Source organism: Merops nubicus, unplaced genomic scaffold, assembly GCF_000691845.1.
Source record: "Merops nubicus isolate BGI_N331 unplaced genomic scaffold, ASM69184v1 scaffold41281, whole genome shotgun sequence".
Lineage (NCBI taxonomy): Eukaryota > Metazoa > Chordata > Aves > Coraciiformes > Meropidae > Merops > Merops nubicus.
Window position 1 is genome coordinate 1 of NW_008591025.1, and position 21710 is coordinate 21710.

At 48.0% G+C, this 21710-nt stretch overlaps 1 protein-coding gene across 1 annotated transcript in view; it reads left to right on the forward strand.

Moving 5' to 3' along the window:
• Positions 1-380: 380 nt before the first annotated feature.
• The window catches only part of REXO1 (REX1, RNA exonuclease 1 homolog (S. cerevisiae)), a gene marked incomplete at its 3' end in the record, with an annotated part of 24970 nt that continues 3640 nt past the window's right edge, over positions 381-21710 (forward strand). The window contains exons 1-8 of the mRNA XM_008950118.1: positions 381-423; positions 7375-9152; positions 13031-13132; positions 15482-15683; positions 16335-16498; positions 18292-18429; positions 19349-19472; positions 20526-20639. Of these exons, the coding sequence (XP_008948366.1) occupies positions 381-423; positions 7375-9152; positions 13031-13132; positions 15482-15683; positions 16335-16498; positions 18292-18429; positions 19349-19472; positions 20526-20639 (2665 nt within the window). The remainder of the gene's footprint in view (positions 424-7374; positions 9153-13030; positions 13133-15481; positions 15684-16334; positions 16499-18291; positions 18430-19348; positions 19473-20525; positions 20640-21710) is intronic.

A 21710-nucleotide genomic window follows, 5' to 3' on the forward strand; every position in this document is an offset into this window, starting at 1 on the left:
ACCCTGGGCACCCTGCTGGGGGTGGGTTAGATGTTCTGAGGGTGCTGTGGGCTCAGGTCTCCCCGGCCAGGCTGCTGCACACACAAAACTCTCCACGTACGGTCGGCGAGCGGGGAAACCAAGACACCAAAAAATCCCCCAAGATGCTAATAGGAAAAGAAGAAACCAACCCAAAAGCCCCTGGAGAGACTCGAATAAACCCCAACCTGAGCCAGGAGCTGGGAGGGGGAAGGCGGGACCTTGGGTGGGTAAGTCCTGCCCCAATTATCTCAGCAGCCCAGAAAGTGCTGTGTCAGCAGCCGGTCAGTGGGGCTGTGCCATGAGCCTTCCCCGGCAGGTCTTAGCAGCACCCAGCAGACATTCAAAGCCTGGAGTCCAGCATGAACAAGTATCTGCAATATTTATTAACCGCGGGGAGCTCAGGTAATTCTTTTGAAGTGTTTTTTTTGACTCTCTCTGGAGTTTTCGTGGGGGTTGCCAGCGCCGCGAAGAAGCAGCTGAGGAGAGGAGAGAAGATTTCACGTGTCAGCCCCTTGTTTAACATGAGGCTTCACTCCTCAGGCTCCCATCTGCCTCTCAAATACGTGGGTTATGCCCAAAAAATAACCCCTCAGCTCTGCTTTGAGGGGTTTAGCTGCACGAGGCTTTTTCATTTCCCTCTGAGATTTTCAAGGGAATCGGGGAGCGCGTGGGGTGGACTGGGGAGGAGAACCTGTGGAGCTCCCTGTGTCAGAGTCAAGAGCTGCAACGTGTTCATTCCAGCTTCTAACTAAAGCCCGACAGGTTTTAAAACCAGTTTAAGTTTGGGGTTTGGCCTTTCTGAAGTTTTTCATTGTAATAGAGCTCGGGAAGCGCTTTGCTTTAGTTTTAACTTGGGTGTTCCAAGTCGTGGCTGTTGTGGATGTGGAGGGTTTGTGTTTTGGGCTTTTTTTTTTTCATTTAAATGAGGATTCTTCACCCGAATTAGTTAAAGAACTAAGGCAGGTGTTGAGAAGATAACTTATCTTGGGCAAGCCAGAGAAAGGCTGGGAAATGAAGGGGCTGGTGGGTGAGGAGTGGTGTTACTGCTGCTAGCCACACTGGTCAAAGAGAGTTTTCAGGGTGGAGTTGAACAGAGATAAAAGACACCACAATACATGAAATTTGTCTTTTTTTTTTCCCCCCTTCTGCTTCTTTGAAAAGGAGACTTCCTCTGCTAGTTAAATTTTGGAATAGATCCTTAGTTTTACCTAGCACTCGTGCAGGGGCTGGGGAGATGTTTTTTGATCTGCCTTTTTTTCTCAGAAACATTAAAAAGAACTCTTGGTTAATTTTTTTATTTCCCACCCAGAATTTCCACTTTTCTTCTATATCGAGGAACAGTTTTAAAATTAGAATGAGAGAGGGAATGGAAAGATCCCTGAACACTGAATATCCAGATGAATGTGTCAGCAAGTCTAAAACGATGGGGCACCTTCCAGGCAGAGTGGTGACAGGCTGGGGAGCAATTGGGATATTTTGGGTGCTTTCTGCCCCTCTCCTGGCAAACACACCAGTTGTGTTTCTCACATTCTTTCCTTTCTTACAGGAGAAAAGTACCAATGGGGTGATTTCCTTTGAGGGAAACATGAATTTGTCACAGCTCTTGAAAGCTTCTGATGCTCTTTGGCTGCTGCTGCTGTTTTAGCCCCAAGAGGGGGTGGGACTGTGAGTCCTGGTGGGGTGGAGGAATGCAGATGGCATAGTGATGAATGTCAGTGGTGTTTGTGTGGGCCAGACCATCTCATTCTGGCTTCTGCACCCTTGGGTTTAAGTAGTGTGGCTGTGTGAAGTGGTGAAGGTCCCAGCTATCCTCCAGGACCATCTCTGAGGCTCTCAAGTGAGTGAAGTCACCATATTTAGAAGGCTCAAGGACCTTTTAGGTGCTTCTCCTGCTGTGCCAGAGGCAAAATTGCAGTAAGTTGTGTTCTTGAATAAAATGAGGGGGTGTGTCCTGCTTCCCTGGACGCTGCTTTGAGGGCTGGGCCCTGATACCCTCCTGGCAAAGCAAGTTTCCTACCCAAGTGAGTTGTCCCCATGTTGGAGCTGCTCCCCAGCTGGGCTGAACCCCCACGGGGAGGTCCATGTCTCCTCTCTGGCCACAGCCTGGCAGCCAGGCTTGGGCAGCTGAGCTGAGAGGGAGAACATGGCTTGGAGGAGGGTAGTGCCAGGCTGCTGCTGTCCCTCTCTGGGATCCATCCTCCTTGGGCTGGTCATGACACCCTCCAGTGACCCTGCTGGTCAACCAGCTCAGCCCAGCAGGCCAGTCCCTTGGTGGCACTGGGCACTTCCACTGGCTGGCACCACCTGGGGAAACCATCTGGGGAAACCTTAAGCAAGCTTTGCCACGGCAGGTTTCAAAATGCCACAGCATGATGAATGGCTGCTCAGACTTTTTTTTTTCAGCCTTGCTAATTTTGGACTTTCTTTTCTCATATTTGCTTCATTTTTTCCACTGAAGAAATGACCACGTTGGTTCATGATGTGCTTTGACTCTGTGGCATTGAATACATCTTAGGGAGTGACAGTTGCATGGGGCAGGGTGCTTAGGGAGGGGGCAGCTTGGACTAGACTGGCCATAAAACCTCTCCAACCTGCCTTCTTTGGTGTTTTTAGACCAGCACAACGTTATCTATGATTTTAGTAAATAAATTTACTATTTTAAAGGAGCAAAATAAAAAGTTATTAGGACTAGGGTTGCATTTAAACTTGAAGAACTATTCCTCTTAGCTCCTCTTACGTGCCCTCCTAACCCATTTACCCTGGATAATTATTTGAAACGTACTATTTTAAATCTCAGCTTTAATTATTTCCAAGTGGTTGGATCTTATTGTTAAATTAATTGTTGGAAATTTGGTTTGGGTGCTCACCCATGAGGTCTGTGCCCAAACCTGTTGTTTCTTTTTGAGCTGCTTCATTCTGAAGAGCAGCAAAACTCAGCCTGCTGGTGAAGCCTTTTGGAAATGTGTTGTTCTTGAGGAACCACTGTCTCTTCTGGGAAATATTCAGTGAGAAGCTTAAAATCCTTTTCCAAGGGTGATCATTTTTTCTGTAATCACAAAGTTTGTGCATTTGCTGAGTCCTGGCACTGGAAACACGGGCGAGCTGTTAGGCTAACAAAGCTATCCTGATGACACTAAGATAAAATTGCCTTTTTTTCCCTCCTCCCCACAGCCTTTGCCCTCCCCATCTCCTGATGAATGCAGCTTTTGTTGCCAGCTCCAGGTGACCCAGGGAAATAGGTGACTTGAGGAGCAGCAGGTCTTGAAAGTGCTCAGTGATCAGGGCTGTGCTGGTCCCTCTCGGCCAGCAAACCCTCCCCTCTAATTGCCATAAATTCAAAAGTTTCTCATTTTTGCCTTTTTTTTTCCTTTAGGAGCAGCTGCTTGTGCTTAGCAGCTCTGTTGTGTCTGCAAGGAAAGTAGTTGTCACCCAAGTCCCACATCTGCAGGAGCTTCACTCTTCCAAAACCTCCATGTTCCAACCAGTACCCATCATATGTTTGGGCTTTTCTGTATTTAAAGCATCTGAAGTATGTGTTCTGGTAAGGTGCTTGAAAAGGAAAAAAAAAAACCACAAACCAAGTCTTTTTCTTCAGAATGATTCACTGTAAAATAAGTTTTACCATCAAACAGGTGACCTTGTAACCCCATTCTTCCTTTAAAGTCACCCTTTGTTGGCTGCCTTCACCTGCTGCACAAACTAGAAGGACCAGTGGACGACCAGCAGTGGTTTGTTAGAGGAGCTCTGTCATAAACCAGCTCCACCTCAGAACTGAGGCCTCCTTTTTCCAAACCAGCTTCACTGTCATGAGGGAAAAAAACCCACCAGCCCCAGGATTTTGGAAGGATCTTGTTGTATTTTGGTGTGTGCTCTGTGCTGAAGGGGCTGATTTGGGGGCAGTTTGTTTTGGTACATTCTGAAGTAGTTGGAGGTTGAATCAATTATTCATAACTTGGGGTTTATAGTCTGGGTGTTAACTTCAGCTTTTTGTGTCTCAGACTGTTTTGTGTGTCTGAGGTACTTTAATTTATTCTAATAGTTTGTGTTTTACAGTGTCCTGATAGCACCTTAGTGCACAATCCTACAAGGAGTTGTCATCTCCACTCTCATTATCTCCTGAGTCTCAAAGGATGGTGTAAACTCTGCTTTACATCCATCCAGAAGGATTTATTCCACTGTATGGGGCCTCTCAGGGACTCATTTTGCTTCAGCAAACTTGATGTAACTCATCTCCTAGGGATCTTTCTTTACACCACAGGTCTTCGTGTTGGTGTTGGAAGTGAAGGATAAATGCAGAATCTGAAGCTTCTGCTTCAGCAGAAGGATTCAAAGGATTCAGAGACTCCTTTGAATGTTGGATTTGGGTTGTAAGAGGGGGTGTGGCTGTAGCTGGGTGCCTGCCTGTGTGGCACAGGGCTCTGTTGCCCAGACATCCTTAAATCTCTTGGGTTCCTGGGAGTGTAATTGAGGATGTGAGAAGGTGGCCTGATAGCAGCATATTTAATTTCTCTGACCTGGGGGACCTGTATGTGTAGGGCTCTCTCTTTCTCTGTGTGTTTATGTATGAGTCTATATATATATATATAAAAATAAACCCCTCTTCTGCTTGTGTTTCTGCTCCATTATCTGCAAATGCATCGTGGCCAGAGGTGACAGTCCTGGGGGGTATAGTGGAGCCCACTTAGGAACAGCCTTTGATCAGCAACACTTGATTAATCCATCAGGCCTCCTCCACACCTACAAAAGAGCTCTTTCATGGCCCTGGCTCCCAGCCTGCTGGTGTTGGTGGAGGTTAGAATGTCTTTTTTATATCTGGCTACTCCGTTGAAAGGAAATGTGCAAATGAGTTTTATACTGGAGATGAACAGCAGAGAATCAGACACCAGGTTTGTCTGTGCTTAGGTTGTCTTCTACTTTCTCTGTATCCTGATATATTGAAACCAGTTTGCTTTTCTGCTGGCTTTTGTGTATTTTAGGGGGTTTTGTGGTAGTGTTTTTTTATTTTTTCTTTTATTTTGGCAAGTCTCTAGATCCAAACTCTGTGTTCTCACCACTGTTTATAGGCCACCTAACACTTATCTCTGCTCAAATTACCAGCCTTTCAGCTGCTCACTTAACAATGCTTGTGCCAAATTTTAGGTCTTCATCTTGAGTTAGGGGACAATGCTTTGATAGCTGACTCCTCCAGACATCCCTGCACTGCTCCTCTCTTACCACAGCAGAGCTGATGTTTCACAAAGTGAGGAGAAGGGAGGTGGATGGTATTATAGAATCCTTCTGGTTGGAAGAGACCTTTCAGATCAAGTCCAACCATCCCCCAGCACTGCCAGGACCCCACTGACCCATGTCCCTCAGCACCACTTCTCCACAGCTTGGAAACCCCTCCAGGGATGGAGGGCTCTCTGTTCTTTATCAGATGTCAGGCTAATATTTATACCTAATTATTCTGATAACTGTTTTGCATATACCAGCCTCATGATGGCTGCTGCTCACCCCTGGGTTTGTTCCTGGTTTTCCCTTGTTACCTGCATTTCTTTCTGGTTTCTTTTTCTACCTAGGCTCTGGATATCAGTCTGTCTGATGTAAGCTGTCCACAGAGATGCTCCCATTTGCCACCTTCTCCTTCCCTCTCTGCCCCAGGGTGTGAGCTGTGCTGGACCTTGTCATGGGGAAGAGGAGATGCAAGTTTTGGAAATTCTGTCTCTTGGTTGCAGTAGGTGGAGGGGGGCTAGTTATAGAAATATATCACTTTGTTCCTTTTTCTCCACATTTCTGGTCCTGAGCACAGCTCAGACTGTCCTTTGGAAGATGGTGACACCATACTAGGATTGCCCAGAGTCCCTACTCAATCAGGAGCTAATTGGCTTGGAAGAAAACTTCACAAACCCAAGGGGGTAAAAAGTCTTTTATGAAACCACTGCCTTTATTTTAACACAGTCTCTGTTATTCTGCTCCCTATTATTATTATTCCTCTGTTATTCTGGGACTGGGTCCAGGAGCTGGATTCTGGAACTAGGGTCAAGAACACACAGCTTGGGATCAAAGGCAGGATGGATGGAGTCCTCCTCAGATGTTGGCTGTTGAAGAAGCAGCCAGAGAGAGGAAGGGGCTTGACCCTCGTGATCCTTCAGCCTTATCCTGAATATGATAGTTATGGGATGGAATACCCCACCAGTCCATCTAGGTCTCTCCTGCCCTCTCCTCCCTGCAGATGTGGCTTTTACTGTACACAGGGTTTAGCAGTGACCTTGGTCTGTACACCAATCCTTGGTGGTTACTCTAAACATGGAACGTTATCACTGCTAGAAGCAGATGCTGTGTGCAAAATCATGCTGTGAACTTCAGAAAGTGCAGTGAGAAGAGCTTTAGCTGAAAAGGAAAATCACTGGACAGACTTAGTTCTGTTCTGCTGCAGACCAGGACAAAGGGAGGCCAGCAAAGGGACTTGTCTGAAAAAAGAAATGTCAGAAAAGAGATATCATGGAATGGTTTGTGTTGGAAGGGACCTTAAAGATCATCCATGGGCAGGGACACCTCCCACCACACCAGGTTTGCTCAAAACCTCAGCCAACCTGGCCTTGAACACCTCCAGGGATGGAGCATCCACAGCTTCCCTGGGCATCCTGGGCCAGTGTCCCACAACCCTCAGAGTGAAGAACTTTTCTCTAATTTCTAATCTAAATTTCCCCTCTTCCAGTTTGAATTCATTACCCTTAGTCATGTCACTACGAGCCCTTACAAAAAGTCCCTCCCCAGCTTCTTGTAGGCCCCTTTCAGATACTGGAAGGCCTCAGTAAGGTCTTCCTGGAGCCTTCTCTTCTCCAGGCTGAACCACCCAACTCTCAGCTGAATGTTCTGGGCGTTCAGTGTTCCTGTCTTGGTGGCTGTTGGGTGTGGTTGAGTGGTGTTGCCTTTCTACCTGTAGTTTTGTCTTGCTAGTAGCCCTTTTCTTACTGGAATCCTCTTTCCTCCCTTGGTCACTTCATTGAATTAAGCTGACAATTCTGTGCATACTTGGCTCCTCTTGGTCCTCATACAGTGATTCTTCTGTGGTGCCCCAAAGAATATTTAATTTATAGAGCTTTTCCATGTGTAATAAAAGCACTTTGTTAATAGATCCTTAGGACCTAGGAGTAGTTTGTAAAATCTAATCTAGCTGCTGGCCAGAGAACATCCCTGCTGGCATTTGGTGGCCAACGTTTACTTTGTGGTGATGGGCACATGGCTTATGGGAGTGTCTTTCAATACTGAGCTTTGATGAGAGCAGATCTTAAAAGACCTTTAAAATTTTACTGCAAAGAAAATTCTACCTAAATGGTGGCAGTAAATGGTTCTTTTCTTTCTCTCTTACAGAGCGAGGCTATGATCCCTACAATCCAGAGCTCCCCAGGGCCTCCCTGGAGGTGGAGGATGATGCTCTGGCTGACATCACCGACGTGACTCCAGGAATTCTGGAGCTGGAGCTGGTCAACAAGGCCATCGAGGCAGTCAAAAATGAAGTTGAGAGAGAGCAGAAGAAGTATGAGGAGCTTCTAGAAACGACGAAGGAGTTTGGTGCTTCAGAGACCTCTTCACTCATTTCAAATACACCCGTGGCAGCTGCTGGGATGCAAAATGATTCGTTTCCCTCTTTAGAGTATAACCCAGGTAGCTACAACTTCAATAATAACTCGGACTACAACCCCACTCCTCTCACTGCTCCTGGCCAGTCAAGCAAATACACTTTGGGTACTGCCCGCTCTAAAGGCAGCGCCCTGGAGTATGTTCCCAAGGCTGTAGTACAGAATAAAAAATACAGCAGCACTGTCACTAACAACAAATATGTGATTGATGACTCTAAACCTTCTACAGACTTGGAGTATGACCCACTTTCAAATTACTCAGCCAGGCTGTTGAGCAAAGACACAACAAAGGAGCCGAAGGGGTCGAAAAGAGGCAGGGGCTCTAGTTATGAGGAGTCCTACTCCCCCTTGCAAAAGAAGTTCTGTGAAGACCCCGATGACTATGAGGTGTGTGCCAGGTTCTCTTCTTCTGAAGATGAGGCTGAGGGGGACTATAAGCCAACTTCTGTTAGTTCACAGTCAAAAGCTGGTTCTGAAAGCGAGTCAAGCGATGGGTTTCCCACCAAAGAGCAGAGCTCCAAACTGGGTGACTCCACTTCCCAGGACAGCAAAGAAGCAGCAGCAGCACATGGAGACCTTCCAGGTCCACAGAAAAATCTTGGCAAAACCTTCCCAGACAGGAATGTGAAAGGAGTGAAATTGGGTTCTGGTAAGAACGACCCAGAAATGGAAAATAAAAACAAAGACTCAAAAGACAAAACAAAAAGGAAGAAATCAGATGTTAGTAAAACATCCAGCCCCAGCGAGGCTGGTAAGAAGGAGAAAAGTAAAAATACAGAAAAAGAGAAAGTGCTGAAGAAAGAAGAAAAATTAAAAACCAAGAGTGAAGAGAAAAACTGCAAAGAGAAAAGTGTAAAAGTGAAAAACGACGGGAATTTAAAGAAACCTGAAAAACAAAAGTCAGAAAAAGTGGATGGGCTGAAGAAAGAGAAATCCAAGTCTGCCAGCAGCAGCAGTTCAGGGAAAAGCAGGAGTGAGGGAGTTGTCAAAGGCTCTAGCACAGAGAAGCTGGGGAGCAGCAAAAAAGACTCCAAGCTGAAAGCAGCTGAAGTGAAAAACGGTAAAGAAACCTCTGGTGGTAAAAACAAAGAGAAAGGGACCAAGAGTCCAGCTCCGGAGAGGAAGAAGGAGAAGGTCAGTTCCACAGAAAAAGGAGAGCCCAAGAAGGGTGGGAAGCAGCAGAGTCTGAGCCACGCTGACCTGTTTGGGGATGAGAGTGGGGATGAGGATGACAAAGGTCGGGCTCTGCCATCCACCTTGCCTCACGTGAGCTCGGACTCGGACGGTGCTGACTCGGGGTCAGACTCTGAGAGTGACAATGAAGGGACAAAGAAAGTGAAACGTTCTAAATTGTCCAAGTCATCATCATCTTCCACATCCGATGACATTGATTATTCCATCCTTGAGAAAGAGTTGGACTTTGAGTCGGATCCCATGGAAGAGTGTCTCAGGATTTTTAATGAATCTACAGATGTGAAAACTGAAGACAAGGGCAGGCTGGGGAAACAGGTAATGCTGGTTTGGGCTGCTTGGTTCTCTCCCTCTTCAACGTGAAGGGATCCTGGTTTAGTTGAGGGGTGTTGCTTGTTTCAAGTGGCTGAAGAGGGCTGCAGAGGGAGACTCTGTATGTTGGAAGCATCTCATCCTTGTCATAACTGAGTGCCCCTGAATTCACCTGCTGGATTGAAAGCTGCTGTGAAAAGCAAAGGTTCAGTCACCTGATGTGTGGAAGGCCTTGAGCTTTCAGGGTTATCACCAGTTACTTCTGTCTCCATCTGGCTTAAGGAGCATGGTGGGCTGCATGGCTGGAGAAGAAGCTTCAGGGAGCGTGTTGTGGGTGCTTCAAAGCGAATCCACATTTGCTCATCTGGGTGGTGCCTTCTTGTTGCAGCATCATTTATAAGGAAGGTGGTGACACACAGAGCCAGGACAATGTGTTGGTGCAAGCAAGTCCATGTAGTTGGCACCAGACACTTTGGAGACTCCCCAGATTACTATTTCCTATTTTACATGCCTGCTGCAGGTATTTTATGGGGATTTCTGGATGCCTGGTAGGTGGTGTAGGTAGATAATAAAGCATAACATTTCTTTAAAAGATGAAAGGGTTTCAGAATAAGGAGGTACAAAGGCAGCATGTACATAAAGAGGCTTCTGCCAGTGGCTGTGGGGTGGCCCCCAGAGGATGTAAGAGCCTCATTTTCAAAGATTAAACCAGAATGGAGCAAGTGTAAAAGGTTAGAAAGCAGGTGCTGACAGGGACCCCCTCCACAGCATCTGGTCAGGGAAGTAGAAGCAACCAAAACTTGTCCTTCATGTTCTGATGCCTGAGTCTGACTGGGCAGCAGGAGCAAATCCTCAATCCATGAGCAGATCCCTGTTTGGGGCAGGATTGTTTGTCTTGCTCCCACCCAGCACGTCCAGCTCTTCTGGCTGGGGTGGTTTTGCTTCTGTACAGAGCAGGTGTTCAGAGAATGGGATTGGAAACAGTGTCAGAAAAAGGTGACAAATGGGGCAATGCTGAGAAAACACACCAGCCTGATATCCAGTGTTAGCCACCTGACTTGTCTGGCTCATGGTGTTGCCTGGGAGGCTTAGTGAGGCAAAGGGACAAAATCAGGGGCCCTCTGTGTGCTGGGGGAGAGGGAGCACCAGAGGACAAGTGTGTGTCCCCAAGGCACTGCTGAGCTTCAGCTGCTGCTGTCCTGCATCCAACAGGTAGACCAGGTATTGGGAGGCCATCAAGGCTTCCAGAGTGTTACAGCTTAGACCCCCTCAAACACAGCAAGACTTTGTTTGGGGTCTCTGGGGAGCCCCCCCTGCAGTGCTGGGGCAGCTCTGGAGTCCTCAGCACAGCAGCGCCAGGGACCTGCTGGAGCGGGGCCAGAGGAGCCCCAGCAATGCCCCGAGGGGGGCACCCCTCTGCTGGGAGCCCAGCAGGAGAGAGTTGGGCTGGGGCAGCTGAGAGGAGAAGGCTCCAGCTGGGGAGACCTGCTGGGGGCTGCCAGGGCGGCCAGAAAGCTGGGGAGCAGGAGCTGCTGGGGCAGGACAAGGGGGGATGGTTTGAAACTAAAAGAGGGAGATTTAGACTGGAGAGAAGGAAGAAATGTTTGCTGCTGAGGGTGGTGAGCCCCTGGCCCAGGCTGCCCAGAGAGGTGGTTGCTGCCCCATCCCTGGAACCATCCCAGGTGAGGTTGGACCAAGCTCTGAGCACCCTGCTCTAGCTGGGGATGTCCCTGCTCCCTGCAGGGGGGTTGGACTGGATGAGCTTTAATGTTCCCTTCCCACCCAACCCAGCCTGTGATCCTGTGCTTATCAATCTGAAGGAGGGGCAGGATGGCTGCAGCAGGAGCCCCAGGGCTGTGTGATGGGAAGAGTTTCTCCTGCTGCCATTCATTGTTGACTTTCAGTCTAAAACCAGCCGCAGACATTGGTGCTGGTTTTCAGGCTTTTGTTAGTTGGGTGGGTGAAGTGGCCATGAACAAAACTCTTCCATTCATGACCATCTGTGTGTGGAGGACAAAGTGCACCGGGCTATGCAGCACAGGGAGGAGAGCTCCTCTTTTGAAAAGAATAGCTGGACTATTAATGCTTTTTGCTGAACTCTCGCTTGCAATAATGTCTGCTCACAGAGAATTCTGTCCTGCTGACAAGGAAAGACCTTTTTTTTAACACTCACACAAAATCCTTGGTAGAAGAAACTACATAAAGCAGCTCAGTGTAATGATTTTCTTCTGAACTATTAAGCTTGACTTGATTTTCCTTGTTTAAAATTCAACTGCTCTTCCTTCAGTGTTTAGTAGAATTCCCAGCTAGGCTAGAACACTTTATTTTTTGACTTCATTTCTTCCAATTGCCCAGTGAGAAAGAAAAAACCTGGTTTTTTTTTAAGTGAAAACAGTTTAAGGGCACACAATCCATGGTGGGAAATACTAATCCGTGTAGAGCTTTCCAAATGTGGGGTGATTGAATTCAGAAAGTGCTGAACCAGGGGCTGCCACTCGCTGCAAACAGTTAATTCCAGCGTGGAGTGGCAATGTTCAGTGCTCAGCAGCCACGTGTGGCTCCTTTGCACGTGCTTGACCTTGTATCCCTGCACTGGAATTGAGTTTGGAAAGGGAGGAAGCAGCATTTGGACCAGTGGAGGGGTCCTTCTTTGAGAGGTGGGTCTCTGGAAGTAGGTACCTGCTTCCCCACTGCGTGTCTGGTGGGTGGGATGGGTCCTGGGAATGGTTTTTTTGTTGTTCAGGAATTATTTTCTAGATGGAGCTGGTGTTGTCTGGGCTCTGAAGCAGGTACACGTGGGCAGTGTGGTGCTTTTCCACCCACAAGGGTCACTTTGTGAGAGTTTATTAGGGTCATAACTGAACTAACAGAGTTGCTGAGTTCCTGGAGAGCCCAGTGATCCAGTGTGTGGTGCTCCTCCAGGATGCCCTCGTGGTGATGAACACCAGCTCAGCCCAAGTGGAGCCTGAGCTCATCCCCAAATCCAGCCTGCAGCTCCCTCGAGGGATTTCTGAGAGGCTGTCAGGCTCCTCTCTGCTCAGAGCTTTGCTGGGGGTTGTGTTGGAAAAAGGAAAGCAGGATTGAGTGGAGAGCAGCTGGAGGTTTGGAAAGGAAACTCATGAAGGGTGTCTTGTACAAATGAAGAGCTGAGTCAAATTCAAAGGAGATTTTGAAGTGGTTTTCCTCCCCAGGAGCCAGTCTGAGGTGTTTTAGCTGGAGAGGAGCTGTTACTTCCCCCAGGGTTTTGGGCCACACCAGTGTGTGACCTGGGGATCTGTCACTGCTGTCTTTCTGCAGATATGGCAGGGGTAAAACTGTACAAAAACCTTTCCCTAAATGTGAAGTGGGCTTGTGGTGACAGGACCAGGGGTGATGGCTTCAACCTCCAAGAGGGGAGATTTAAATTAGAAATGAAGAAGAAGTTCTTCACTCTGAGGGTGGTGAGACACTGGCCCAGGTTGCCCAGGAATCTGTGGATGCTCCATCACTGGATGTGTTCAGGTTCAGGTTGGATGGGACTTGTAGCAACCTTTTTTAGTGGGAGGTGTCCCTGCCCATGGCAGGGGATTGGAATTAGATCATCTTTAAGGTCCCTTCCAACCCAAACCATTTGGTGACTCTCTGAAGTGGGGGCACCATGGTGTCGAGCAGGTTTCCAGGACCTTTCATTATACAAGGTTAGAAATGAGTCAGCTTCCAAATTCTTACAAAAAAAACCCCAACCCTCACCCCCCTGGATTTTCAGAGTGCCATGGAAGGGGCAGTGTGAGTGGCTGGCAGGAGCAGGGGGTCCAGGTCCCTCCTGGCAAGGGACCTTTTCAGGGCTCCTTGTTGAGAGGGATCTTCAGGTCTATTCAGTTTTGGAAACTTCTTCTGTTTTCCAGGTATCCAAAGAGGAAGGAGCTGAAGAAAAGACAGAAGATAATTTAACTACCTTGTTTCCTGGCCAAAAAAGAAGGATCTCTCATCTTGTCAAACAAGGAAATGTAAGTGCAACTTTCAGAAGCAACAGTTTAGATTCTTTTCAAGTGAGGATTTTCTGTCCTGTTCTGACACTGGAGAATGATGGAGTCCCAGGTTCAGGCAGGAGCACACGAGTTGTTTGTGCTGGAATCCCTCTATGGCAGGTTTCTTTCCTCCCTTTTCTGTTTTCTGAAAAAATCATGGTTAGGCTTCTGTTACAAATGGCAGGAAAACTCTAATAAACCTTCACATAACCCAGAGTGAGCTGTGGAAGAGTCAGTGGATTCTGCACCTGGTGAGTCTGGGGTAGATTGAGATGTTCATTTTTCTGCAGTGTAGCTTCATTCAATCCCTTAGGTAAAAATTAGCTGGACACAAGGTCAGTCTGTGTCTGATGCTCTTTTTCTTCATCTTGTGGACCTAGAAGATGGCTGTAGGAATTCTGTCAGGTGTTCAAGCTGCTCTGCATGGGCCAAGGTATCAGCAGCATCTTTTTTAATACTCTCACAATTGTGAAAATACTTTAGAGGAGAAGAGTGGAAAAAAAAAAGACAAGGAAGATATTCTGATTAAAAAAAACAACATTTCTTTCTCACTGGGATTTTAATTCATGTTTTCTCTGAGGGTTTAATGTGTTTCCCTGCAGGTGCTGAGCACAGATTAGTCAGTTTTATGTTCCAGCAGGGTAAGAGTGGAGACTTAACTCACTGATTTGAGCTGCCTAGTCCAAATTAATTGTTCTTCCTTTCCTCTCTGCCTCCAAAAGGTTTCTTTGCTTTTAATAATTTGAAGCCCTGAGGTCAGTACAATGTGTTTTATTTAACTGCATATCTTCAGCCAGTTCACGTGGTTTGATAAGAGCCCTTTCTTCCAAAGTGAAGAGATAAGAGAGCGAAGCAAATGGGTTGGAAATTCATTAAGTCAAACATTTATTGTAAACGGGGGCCTTTTAGACATGTGCAAATCTTTAAATACGCTTTCTTAATGTGACAGCTGATCCCAAAATGCTTTTCCAAAGAGGGGGAGCCCCAGCAGAGCCGTTGGGTGGGCAAACAGAGCCAGTCTGGTGTGCTCAGCACCAGCTGCCCCGAGCACGCACCGGGCCCTGCCTTCCCTGGGGCATCTCAGCTGCCAGCTCTGCCAGGAGCTGCTGGAAGACCTGAACTGCTGCTTTTATGTGCAGGGTTGAGGCTCGTGCTTTGCCCTGTCCCTCCAAGCTGAATATTTGCTCAGATTGGGATTTATAGCTCAAGGACTGCGAGAGCAGCAGGGGAGGGAGCCGAGTTCTAGTTTGGGTGCCGGGGGGGAATGGTGGGCCAAAGGAATTGAAGGTGAGGCAGAAAATGAGTGTCCTGGCCTGCCCGGATGTCTGTAATTATCATTTAATGGCTGGCTGCACTCGGGTTGGTATCCAGAAGCTGGTGTCAGCAGGACAGGAATGCAGGAGGTGCCAGCTTGCCCCCAATTTGTGGTCAGAAACGCCGAGTTACAGGCTATGTGAGCTCACCCTTCTCTGAAGAAACATCAGGAGGGAAGGCCTGTGGCTCCTATTTCAGGGGTTATTAAGTTGTGTGGAGGAGTCAGTACCACTGCTGCTTCTCTTGTACTTCTGCTAGAAAACTTCTCTCTTTGCTGACAGCATTTCTGGCACCTTTTCTGCACCCTCGATTTGGACATCAAAGGAAACGTGTGTGTGACTTGTTTGTGTTTGTAATGGCTGAAACAGTGAAATGCCTCTGGAGCAGGCAGGGGCAGAGCCTGTCTAAAAGCCAGAGCTCAGTTGATGCAATGCCCTAATCCCCTAAATACATAGATGTGAGACTTTTAAATAGTTTCAGGAACCAGAGACCTGAAACAAAGCTGCAGAGAGGTGAGCAGCTGCTGTAGGGCAAGGGGAGGTGGCACTGGCTCTTCAGCACAGAGCTCTACAGCTCAGCACTGGGTGGCAAAGGGGGAAGGGGAACAGTTGGTCCCCTTTTCATTGCAGCATAAACTAGAGCAGCAGGCTGTGGGCAGCACGGGGCTATTTTCTAGTGCTCTGTAGAGCTGAGAGCACTGAGAGAGCCCAGAAGTGGGTTAGGCACTGCCATGGGGAGCATTGTGCCAATAAACAAGCTGCTCAAATACCACCTACCAATTTAGGGTGATGCCACAATGCTGGGAGCTCCTGCCAGGGGGCAGATCATCAGCCTTGTGGGTTTTGCCGAGTGACTTCTATTTCATATTTCATTCTGGCAGAGGGCTGGGATCATTTCCTCTCCAAAACCTGCCTTGGCTAACAGAGAGGGGTTGAGGAAAAGAGACCTTTCTCACAGGAATGGAAGGCAGAGGGTGGGGATTGAGCCAGCTCTGAAACCTTTTTGTCCGTGCAGGCAGAGGTGCCGAGCAAGCCCGTAATCCGGCCGTACCGTCCCCCCACCGCCCAGGAGGTGTGTTACCAGAGGATCCAGCTGGCTCAGCAGCAGGCAGCACAGCTGGCTGTGGCCGTTCAAAAGGCCTCTCTTTCTTTGCCAGGAGAAAAGAAGAGGATTGCCCACGTGCCAAACGCAGCCCTTTCCGCCGCGGCCAAACAAAGTAAGGCGGCAGCGGGACGTGCGGTCGCTGTCCTGTCCTCCCCCTGCTCAAAGGCACTTTTCTGTTGGTGTTTGTCCCAAGCAGGCTGTGAAATTAAGCAGGAGAATGTGTAGTGTTGGCCAGGACTCAAATCTTTGCTGATAGAGACCAGGGGAAGGTCACAGAGGAATTCCATCCCGTTCTGAGAAGCAGCAGCCGGGATGTGCAGCCCCGTTCGCCCCCTCTGTCTCCTGCAGCCTCCCTCAGTCCAGCCTGGTCTTTGTTTTGTTTCTTCTCTGGAGCATGTTTGCTCCTCATTCAGTCTTCCAGCGAAGGCCTCAGAGGTGGCAGGAGGGAAGTACTAATTAGTGCTCCTTGGTATCCCTTTGTAGTTGGGACGACTCAGAGCTGACGTGATCAGTGCGTTGTAGCTGACAGGGTTCCTCTTGAAACTCTGCTGACTCAGTCACCCTAAACCAAACAGAAATGAGACACGTTTCCTGGCAGAAGGTGCCCGGAAGGTGGTAAAATTACCCAATTTGTAGCCCTTTGGAGGCTTTCCATTTGAAAAAATCACAGCTTGCAGCATGAACCTTTTGCAGTAAGGCCGTTCTGGCAACTGGAAGCCCAGTGGTAGGTTTTCTACCTAAATATCTCTTCTGTTTCTTGCAGGCCTTTTAAGCAGTAAGACAAGTGCTGCTGGCAGGAGTGTCACACCTTCCAATGACTCTGAAGCACCCACCCTTCCTCTGAAGGCTTGCACCTTAGCTGGGATGGCTTCAAAGACCACCAGCACCATCGTGCCGAAAAGGGTAGCGCATGTTCCCTCCTTACAGGTAAGAGACCTTTGAAGTCTCTCTGGTTCTTCCCCGTTGAGGGTGGTGTGTTGAAACCACACTGCTCCAAACTGCACTCTCCAAAGAGCAGTGTTTTGATTAGGGTGATTAAATGGGTTTGTTTCTTCCTGTGGTTTTCTTCGATAGCATTGTATAAAAAAGTAAACGCTCGAGGAAGTTGGAAAGATAAAACTCCTGAAGTGCTGCTCTGGTCTCTTTGAATATTGATCTCTCATCTCCAGTTTGAGTCTTTGGTGGTGCTCCCTGGCTGGGGGTGCAGCTGCTTTGTGGCAGGGACCTGGAGCCTCTTGTGTTCAAAGGCATGGCTGGATCTCCAGCCTTCCTGGGTGTTGCAGGCCATGCTGAGGAAGGTGGCTCTGAATAATGTCCTGCATAGGGAATAATAACCTCTATAGTTAAGGTGATCATTTAAACTTCATGCTGTTGTTCATATTTGGAAGAAAAAGCTCTTTTTTATTGTTGTTTTTATTTCCTGGTATACCTGCCCAGCCTTTGGGTACCTTTGCTGTCAGTTCCATGGCACAGAAAGTGCCTCCTGTCCCTGTGAGCACTGGGGAACATGTTGACTCCTTGCTAAGACAATTCAGAGTGGAGTTCCTCATGTAGCAGCTTGTGGATGGTGTGAGAAGCTCTTTGCTGGAGTGGATGGCAAGGAATGTGGTGTTAGTGCCAGGGCTCAGTTAAGGAGATCTTTGTGGATGTCTTGTGTAACCTACTCTGATTATATCTGTAAAAGCAAAAACTCATTTTCATCCTTCCCCACCCAAAAACCACCCTAGTAACCTATAGGTGGTCGAGAAGGCCACCAGCATCCTGGCTTGGATCAGCACTGGTGTGAGCAGCAGGACCAGGGCAGGGATTGTCCCCCTGGACTGGGCACTGGGGAGGCCCCACCTCAAATCCTGGGGTCAGTTTTGGGCCCCTCACTCCAAGAAGGACCTTGAGGGGCTGGAGCGTGGCCAGAGAAGGGCAACGAAGCTGGGGAAGGGTCTGGAGCCCAAGTGTGGGGAGGAGCAGCTGAGGGAGCTGGGGGTGCTGAGCCTGGAGCAAAGGAGGCTCAGGGGAGACCTTCTGGCTCTGCACAGCTCCCTGAAAGTTGATTGGGGGATTTACTGGTGTTCTGTGGAAACTGCAGTGGTAGGTTGTAGCTCAGTCCAACAGGGTTTTTTTATTCCTGAAGAACACCTCATTCAGTTTAAGGAGGAAAACCTTTTAGGAGCATGATGACTGGCATTAATAAAAAACAAACAAAAAGAAGAAAAACCCCAAGGCATGAAGTTGCAGGAATCCCACAGAAAGTGTGATGAGTAGCTGCCAGCCTGGCAGGAGTGGGCCTCCCATCCTCAGAGCTGGAGCAGCAGAAGTAAAACCACCTCTGTCATGCACTTCACTGGTGTCCTGTGTTCACACCTCCAGTTCAGAGCCTGGTGCTTGGTGCCATCCTGGTGCTGAACCTCTGGCTGTGCATGTCACCATCACGTGGCCTGGGATGTTTTGTGACTAATGCCACTGGGAGTCCTGGGCTGGTGGATGAGTTGCATAATGAGATGTGGTTGGGTTTTGAAGTAGTTCAAATGCTGAAGGTGCCACAAAAGCTCCAAGTGGCATTTTTAGTACCAGAAATGCTGCGTGTTCTGTTTAGCTTTGGGCAGATTTTCAGTTGAGGAAGTCAAACCACTATTAATAACATCACAGGAAATGTGAGAGTCTCAAAGCAACATACTTCAACCCTCAATAGCCTCCTTCTCTCTCTCTCTCTGTCTCATCTCTAGAGCACCAGCTTACAGAGGCCTGTTATTCCCACAGAATTTGGTGCTAAAGTCCCAACAAACATTCGTCAGAGATATCTCAATCTCTTCATTGATGAGTGCCTGAAATTCTGCTCCTCTTCCCAGGAAGCGTTTGACAAGGTCTGTACCAAGTGCTTGTGTCTCGTGCATAAAGTCTGCAGCAGAGAGGAACATCCTCTGCCTTGGCAAAGGCCTTCTAAGAACCCAGAAAACTCTCCTAGCCACGTGCAGTTCTGTAGAGGAGACTGGCACTGAGTAATTCCAGATGGGACAACAGGAGGTGTCATCCCAGTGGGGGCTTCCAGTTGGAAATCCCTTCCCTTGGAAGGCTGTTGAATAACCCCAGAAGAAGGCTGTAGGGGAAAGTCTCTTATGGTCAAGCTGGACAAAAAGCCCTTTTGGTCTGGTCCAGCAGCAAACACCTCCTGGAATGGAGGTGTTCAGCAGAGGTGAGTGTTGGGGATAGATGTCATGGGTAGAACTTGCTGCTTGTGAACTGGAAGGCTTTTAAGGAGCCTTCTAGCAGTAGGGAATAGCGTGGTAGGATGTCCAAAAGCAGAGCTGGATGGAAAGCCTCAGCCATTCATGGCAGTTGGGTAAATGGGGGACACAGTGAGGTGTGTTTTGTAACCACAAGGAGTTCTTTTGTGGGATTTCCCCTGCACAGCTCCCCAGGGGAATGTTCCTCTTGCACCCAAGGAGTGACTCTTTGCCAAACTTCCTTCTCTTGCCCGTTAAGATCTTGCACTGCCACTGACGTGGGGAAAAAAGCCTTTCCCCAGCAGTTCCAGAGCTGCTCCCTTCAACTGTCAGGGAAGGTTTCCCATGAAAATGCTTCTTCCAGCACTGTTTAAAACACAGGTTGGGTTTTTTTTCTCTTCCTCACCTAAGCAGAGCCCAGAACCAATATTCATTTGTGCCACGTTCCACTTTTATGACTCAATTCCTCCACAGGCAAGTTTTTTTATTTGGCTGGCACACTTCTAGCCTGTACTTTGAGCCCAAGAGAGTGGATAGTAACAAATTGCATTGTTTGCAGGCTCTGTCAGAAGAGAAGGTGGCTTATGAACGTAGCACCAGTCGCAACATCTACCTGAACGTGGCAGTGAACACCTTGAAGAAGCTCCGAAGCCTAGTGCCCAATTCCCCCTCCAGCACCAACAGTAGGTACCACCCTGCTGCTTCCATCACCAGAACCTGCCTTGGATTAGAAACCACGGAGAGAAAACTTGTTGAAAAGACAAGACCCATTTCTCAGAAGCATTATGCTGAAAGGCAAACAACTCCAGTTAGCTTTTTATAGCCTGGCAAGCTTTAATGGGCCTTCAAGAGGGGAGCCTTGCAATGCTTTGTTGGCTCTCTGAACCTAAATGGAGATAATGCCACATGGATTTTTATTTTTTTTTTTTTATTTTAGCACAAGTTCTTTAAAATGAAAAGCCCTGCTAATGGAGTAACTTTCACATGATGCCTTCAAAGTGATAGACTCGTCCATCACCACAGAAATCTGTTACACACATTAAGCTTCAAGAGAGAAACGAAGAGGGTTAAGACATTTCATTATTGGCTCTCGAGAGGGTACATTAAACAATCAATTTGTGCTGTTCTGGTGATTTTTTTTTTTGATTTTTTTTTTTTTTTCTCCCTGGTCTCTTCCCTTTTCTCCCCTCTGTCTTCATCACCGTCGTGGCCATTAGGCAGAGTGGCTGAACTTGGGAGGCTGGCCTTTAGGAGAGTGGCTGCCAGTTAATGATTAGTAAAAAGCACCTCTCTGCCATTATCTGATGTGCTGAGCATATTCTAGAGCTCTGAAGCTCCTTTCTCAAAGAAATGGAAGGATTCAGCTGGAGCCTGGTCTGCAGGGACCTGACAGCAAAGCTGTGGGTGTGTGATGCACCTGGCCAGGTCAAGTTGCTTCTGTGCTTGGTCTGTTCTTGCTTTTGGTCACTAGGAGGGCTTGCTGTGCAGAGGAAGCAGGTACAGCTAGCAGAGCTAGCTGTAAAAACATCCTTGCTGCCCTTAAAAAAAGCTGCTGTGGGCTGCCTGTGGAAACAGAAAGTTCCCCGTGGTGCTGCCACCACCTTACACCTGCCAGTTTCTGGAGCAGAGCAAGAATTCAGGCTGATAATCTCAGTGCCCCAAACTCGAGGACTGCAGTCACTCAGCTGGGTATCTGATCTCTGTCCTGTTTTCCTCCTTCCCTCTTCTCACTGCAGAGACCAGTAATAAGAAGGTGGTGTCCCATGAAGCTGTGCTGGGAGGGAAGCTTGCTGCTAAGACCAGCTTTACTCTAAACCGGTCAGGGAGCTTGAGAGCAGAGGATTTAACAGGTAAGATGCTGCTTCTGCCAGGCTGTAACCTGGGAGTTGTAGCTGGAGACATAACACTGGGGAGAGCAGGGTCTGGCTGAAGCCTGAGCTGCTCTGCTTTACCTGCAGCCAGTGTTATCAGTTGAGTCGTGGTGCTGCCAGAGCTGCTCGGTGAATGCTACAACTCTGCTCAGCACCTTCCCTCCTTCTGCCCAACCCAAACCACTCCATGATCCTCTGATTCTATAATTGCCCTCTTTGGGCTGCCAGTTTCTTGCTGTAGCCTGCATGGCTTTGATGTAGCATCAGTAACTGTTCTGAGCTGCCTCATCTGTTTTGGGTATTACTGACTTTGGGCCTTTTAGTTCTGACTGGATTTTACTTGAACTTTCTTGCCCTGCAGCAGTACTTCAGAACGTGCCTGCCAGATTAAAAGGCAGCCTTACAAATATCTCCATTGGCTCTGCAGGGCTCAATTTCACATTTCCAAATGTCATAGGAAGGTCATAGTGTAGCCAAAGGTTTGTGCCACGAGCGCTCTTCACGATGGCTCAAATCCGTTATGGGTATTTTGGTTGCCAAGAGATGTAGGCAAATCGTGGAGGAGATCAGAGAAGAGACAGGGAGGCCACAGAGCAGAAGGAATTGACATAGAGAAAGCTTAAAAGGGCCTGTGTAGCTCAGCTAAGCAACATCAAAGGCTGCACAGCAATATTGGAAGGGTTTAACGTGGCAGCGAAAGAAGAGATTGATATTGAGCAGAGTGCAAGAAGTTATAATTATTCTGTGAAATGAAACGAGCAGCCTGAAACCAACAGCAGGAGGAAAGCTTCTGATGGTGAGTTTTTTTTAAGCTAGCTGTGGGTGGCCTTTAGGGGGTATTGTCTGGGCTCTGTTACAAATGATCAGTTAAAGCATTTAAAACGTTGAAGTGGGAGAAGTCTCACGTTGGTAACAAAAAGGCCAAAGATGGGCCCTTTGGGGAGGAGTTGTTTCAGCTGCATTTTCCAGACTTAATGCTGGTTGCTGAAGAGGTTAAAAATCAGCTTATGCACCAAGGCCCAGGTATTTAGATATTTAGAAATACCTCTT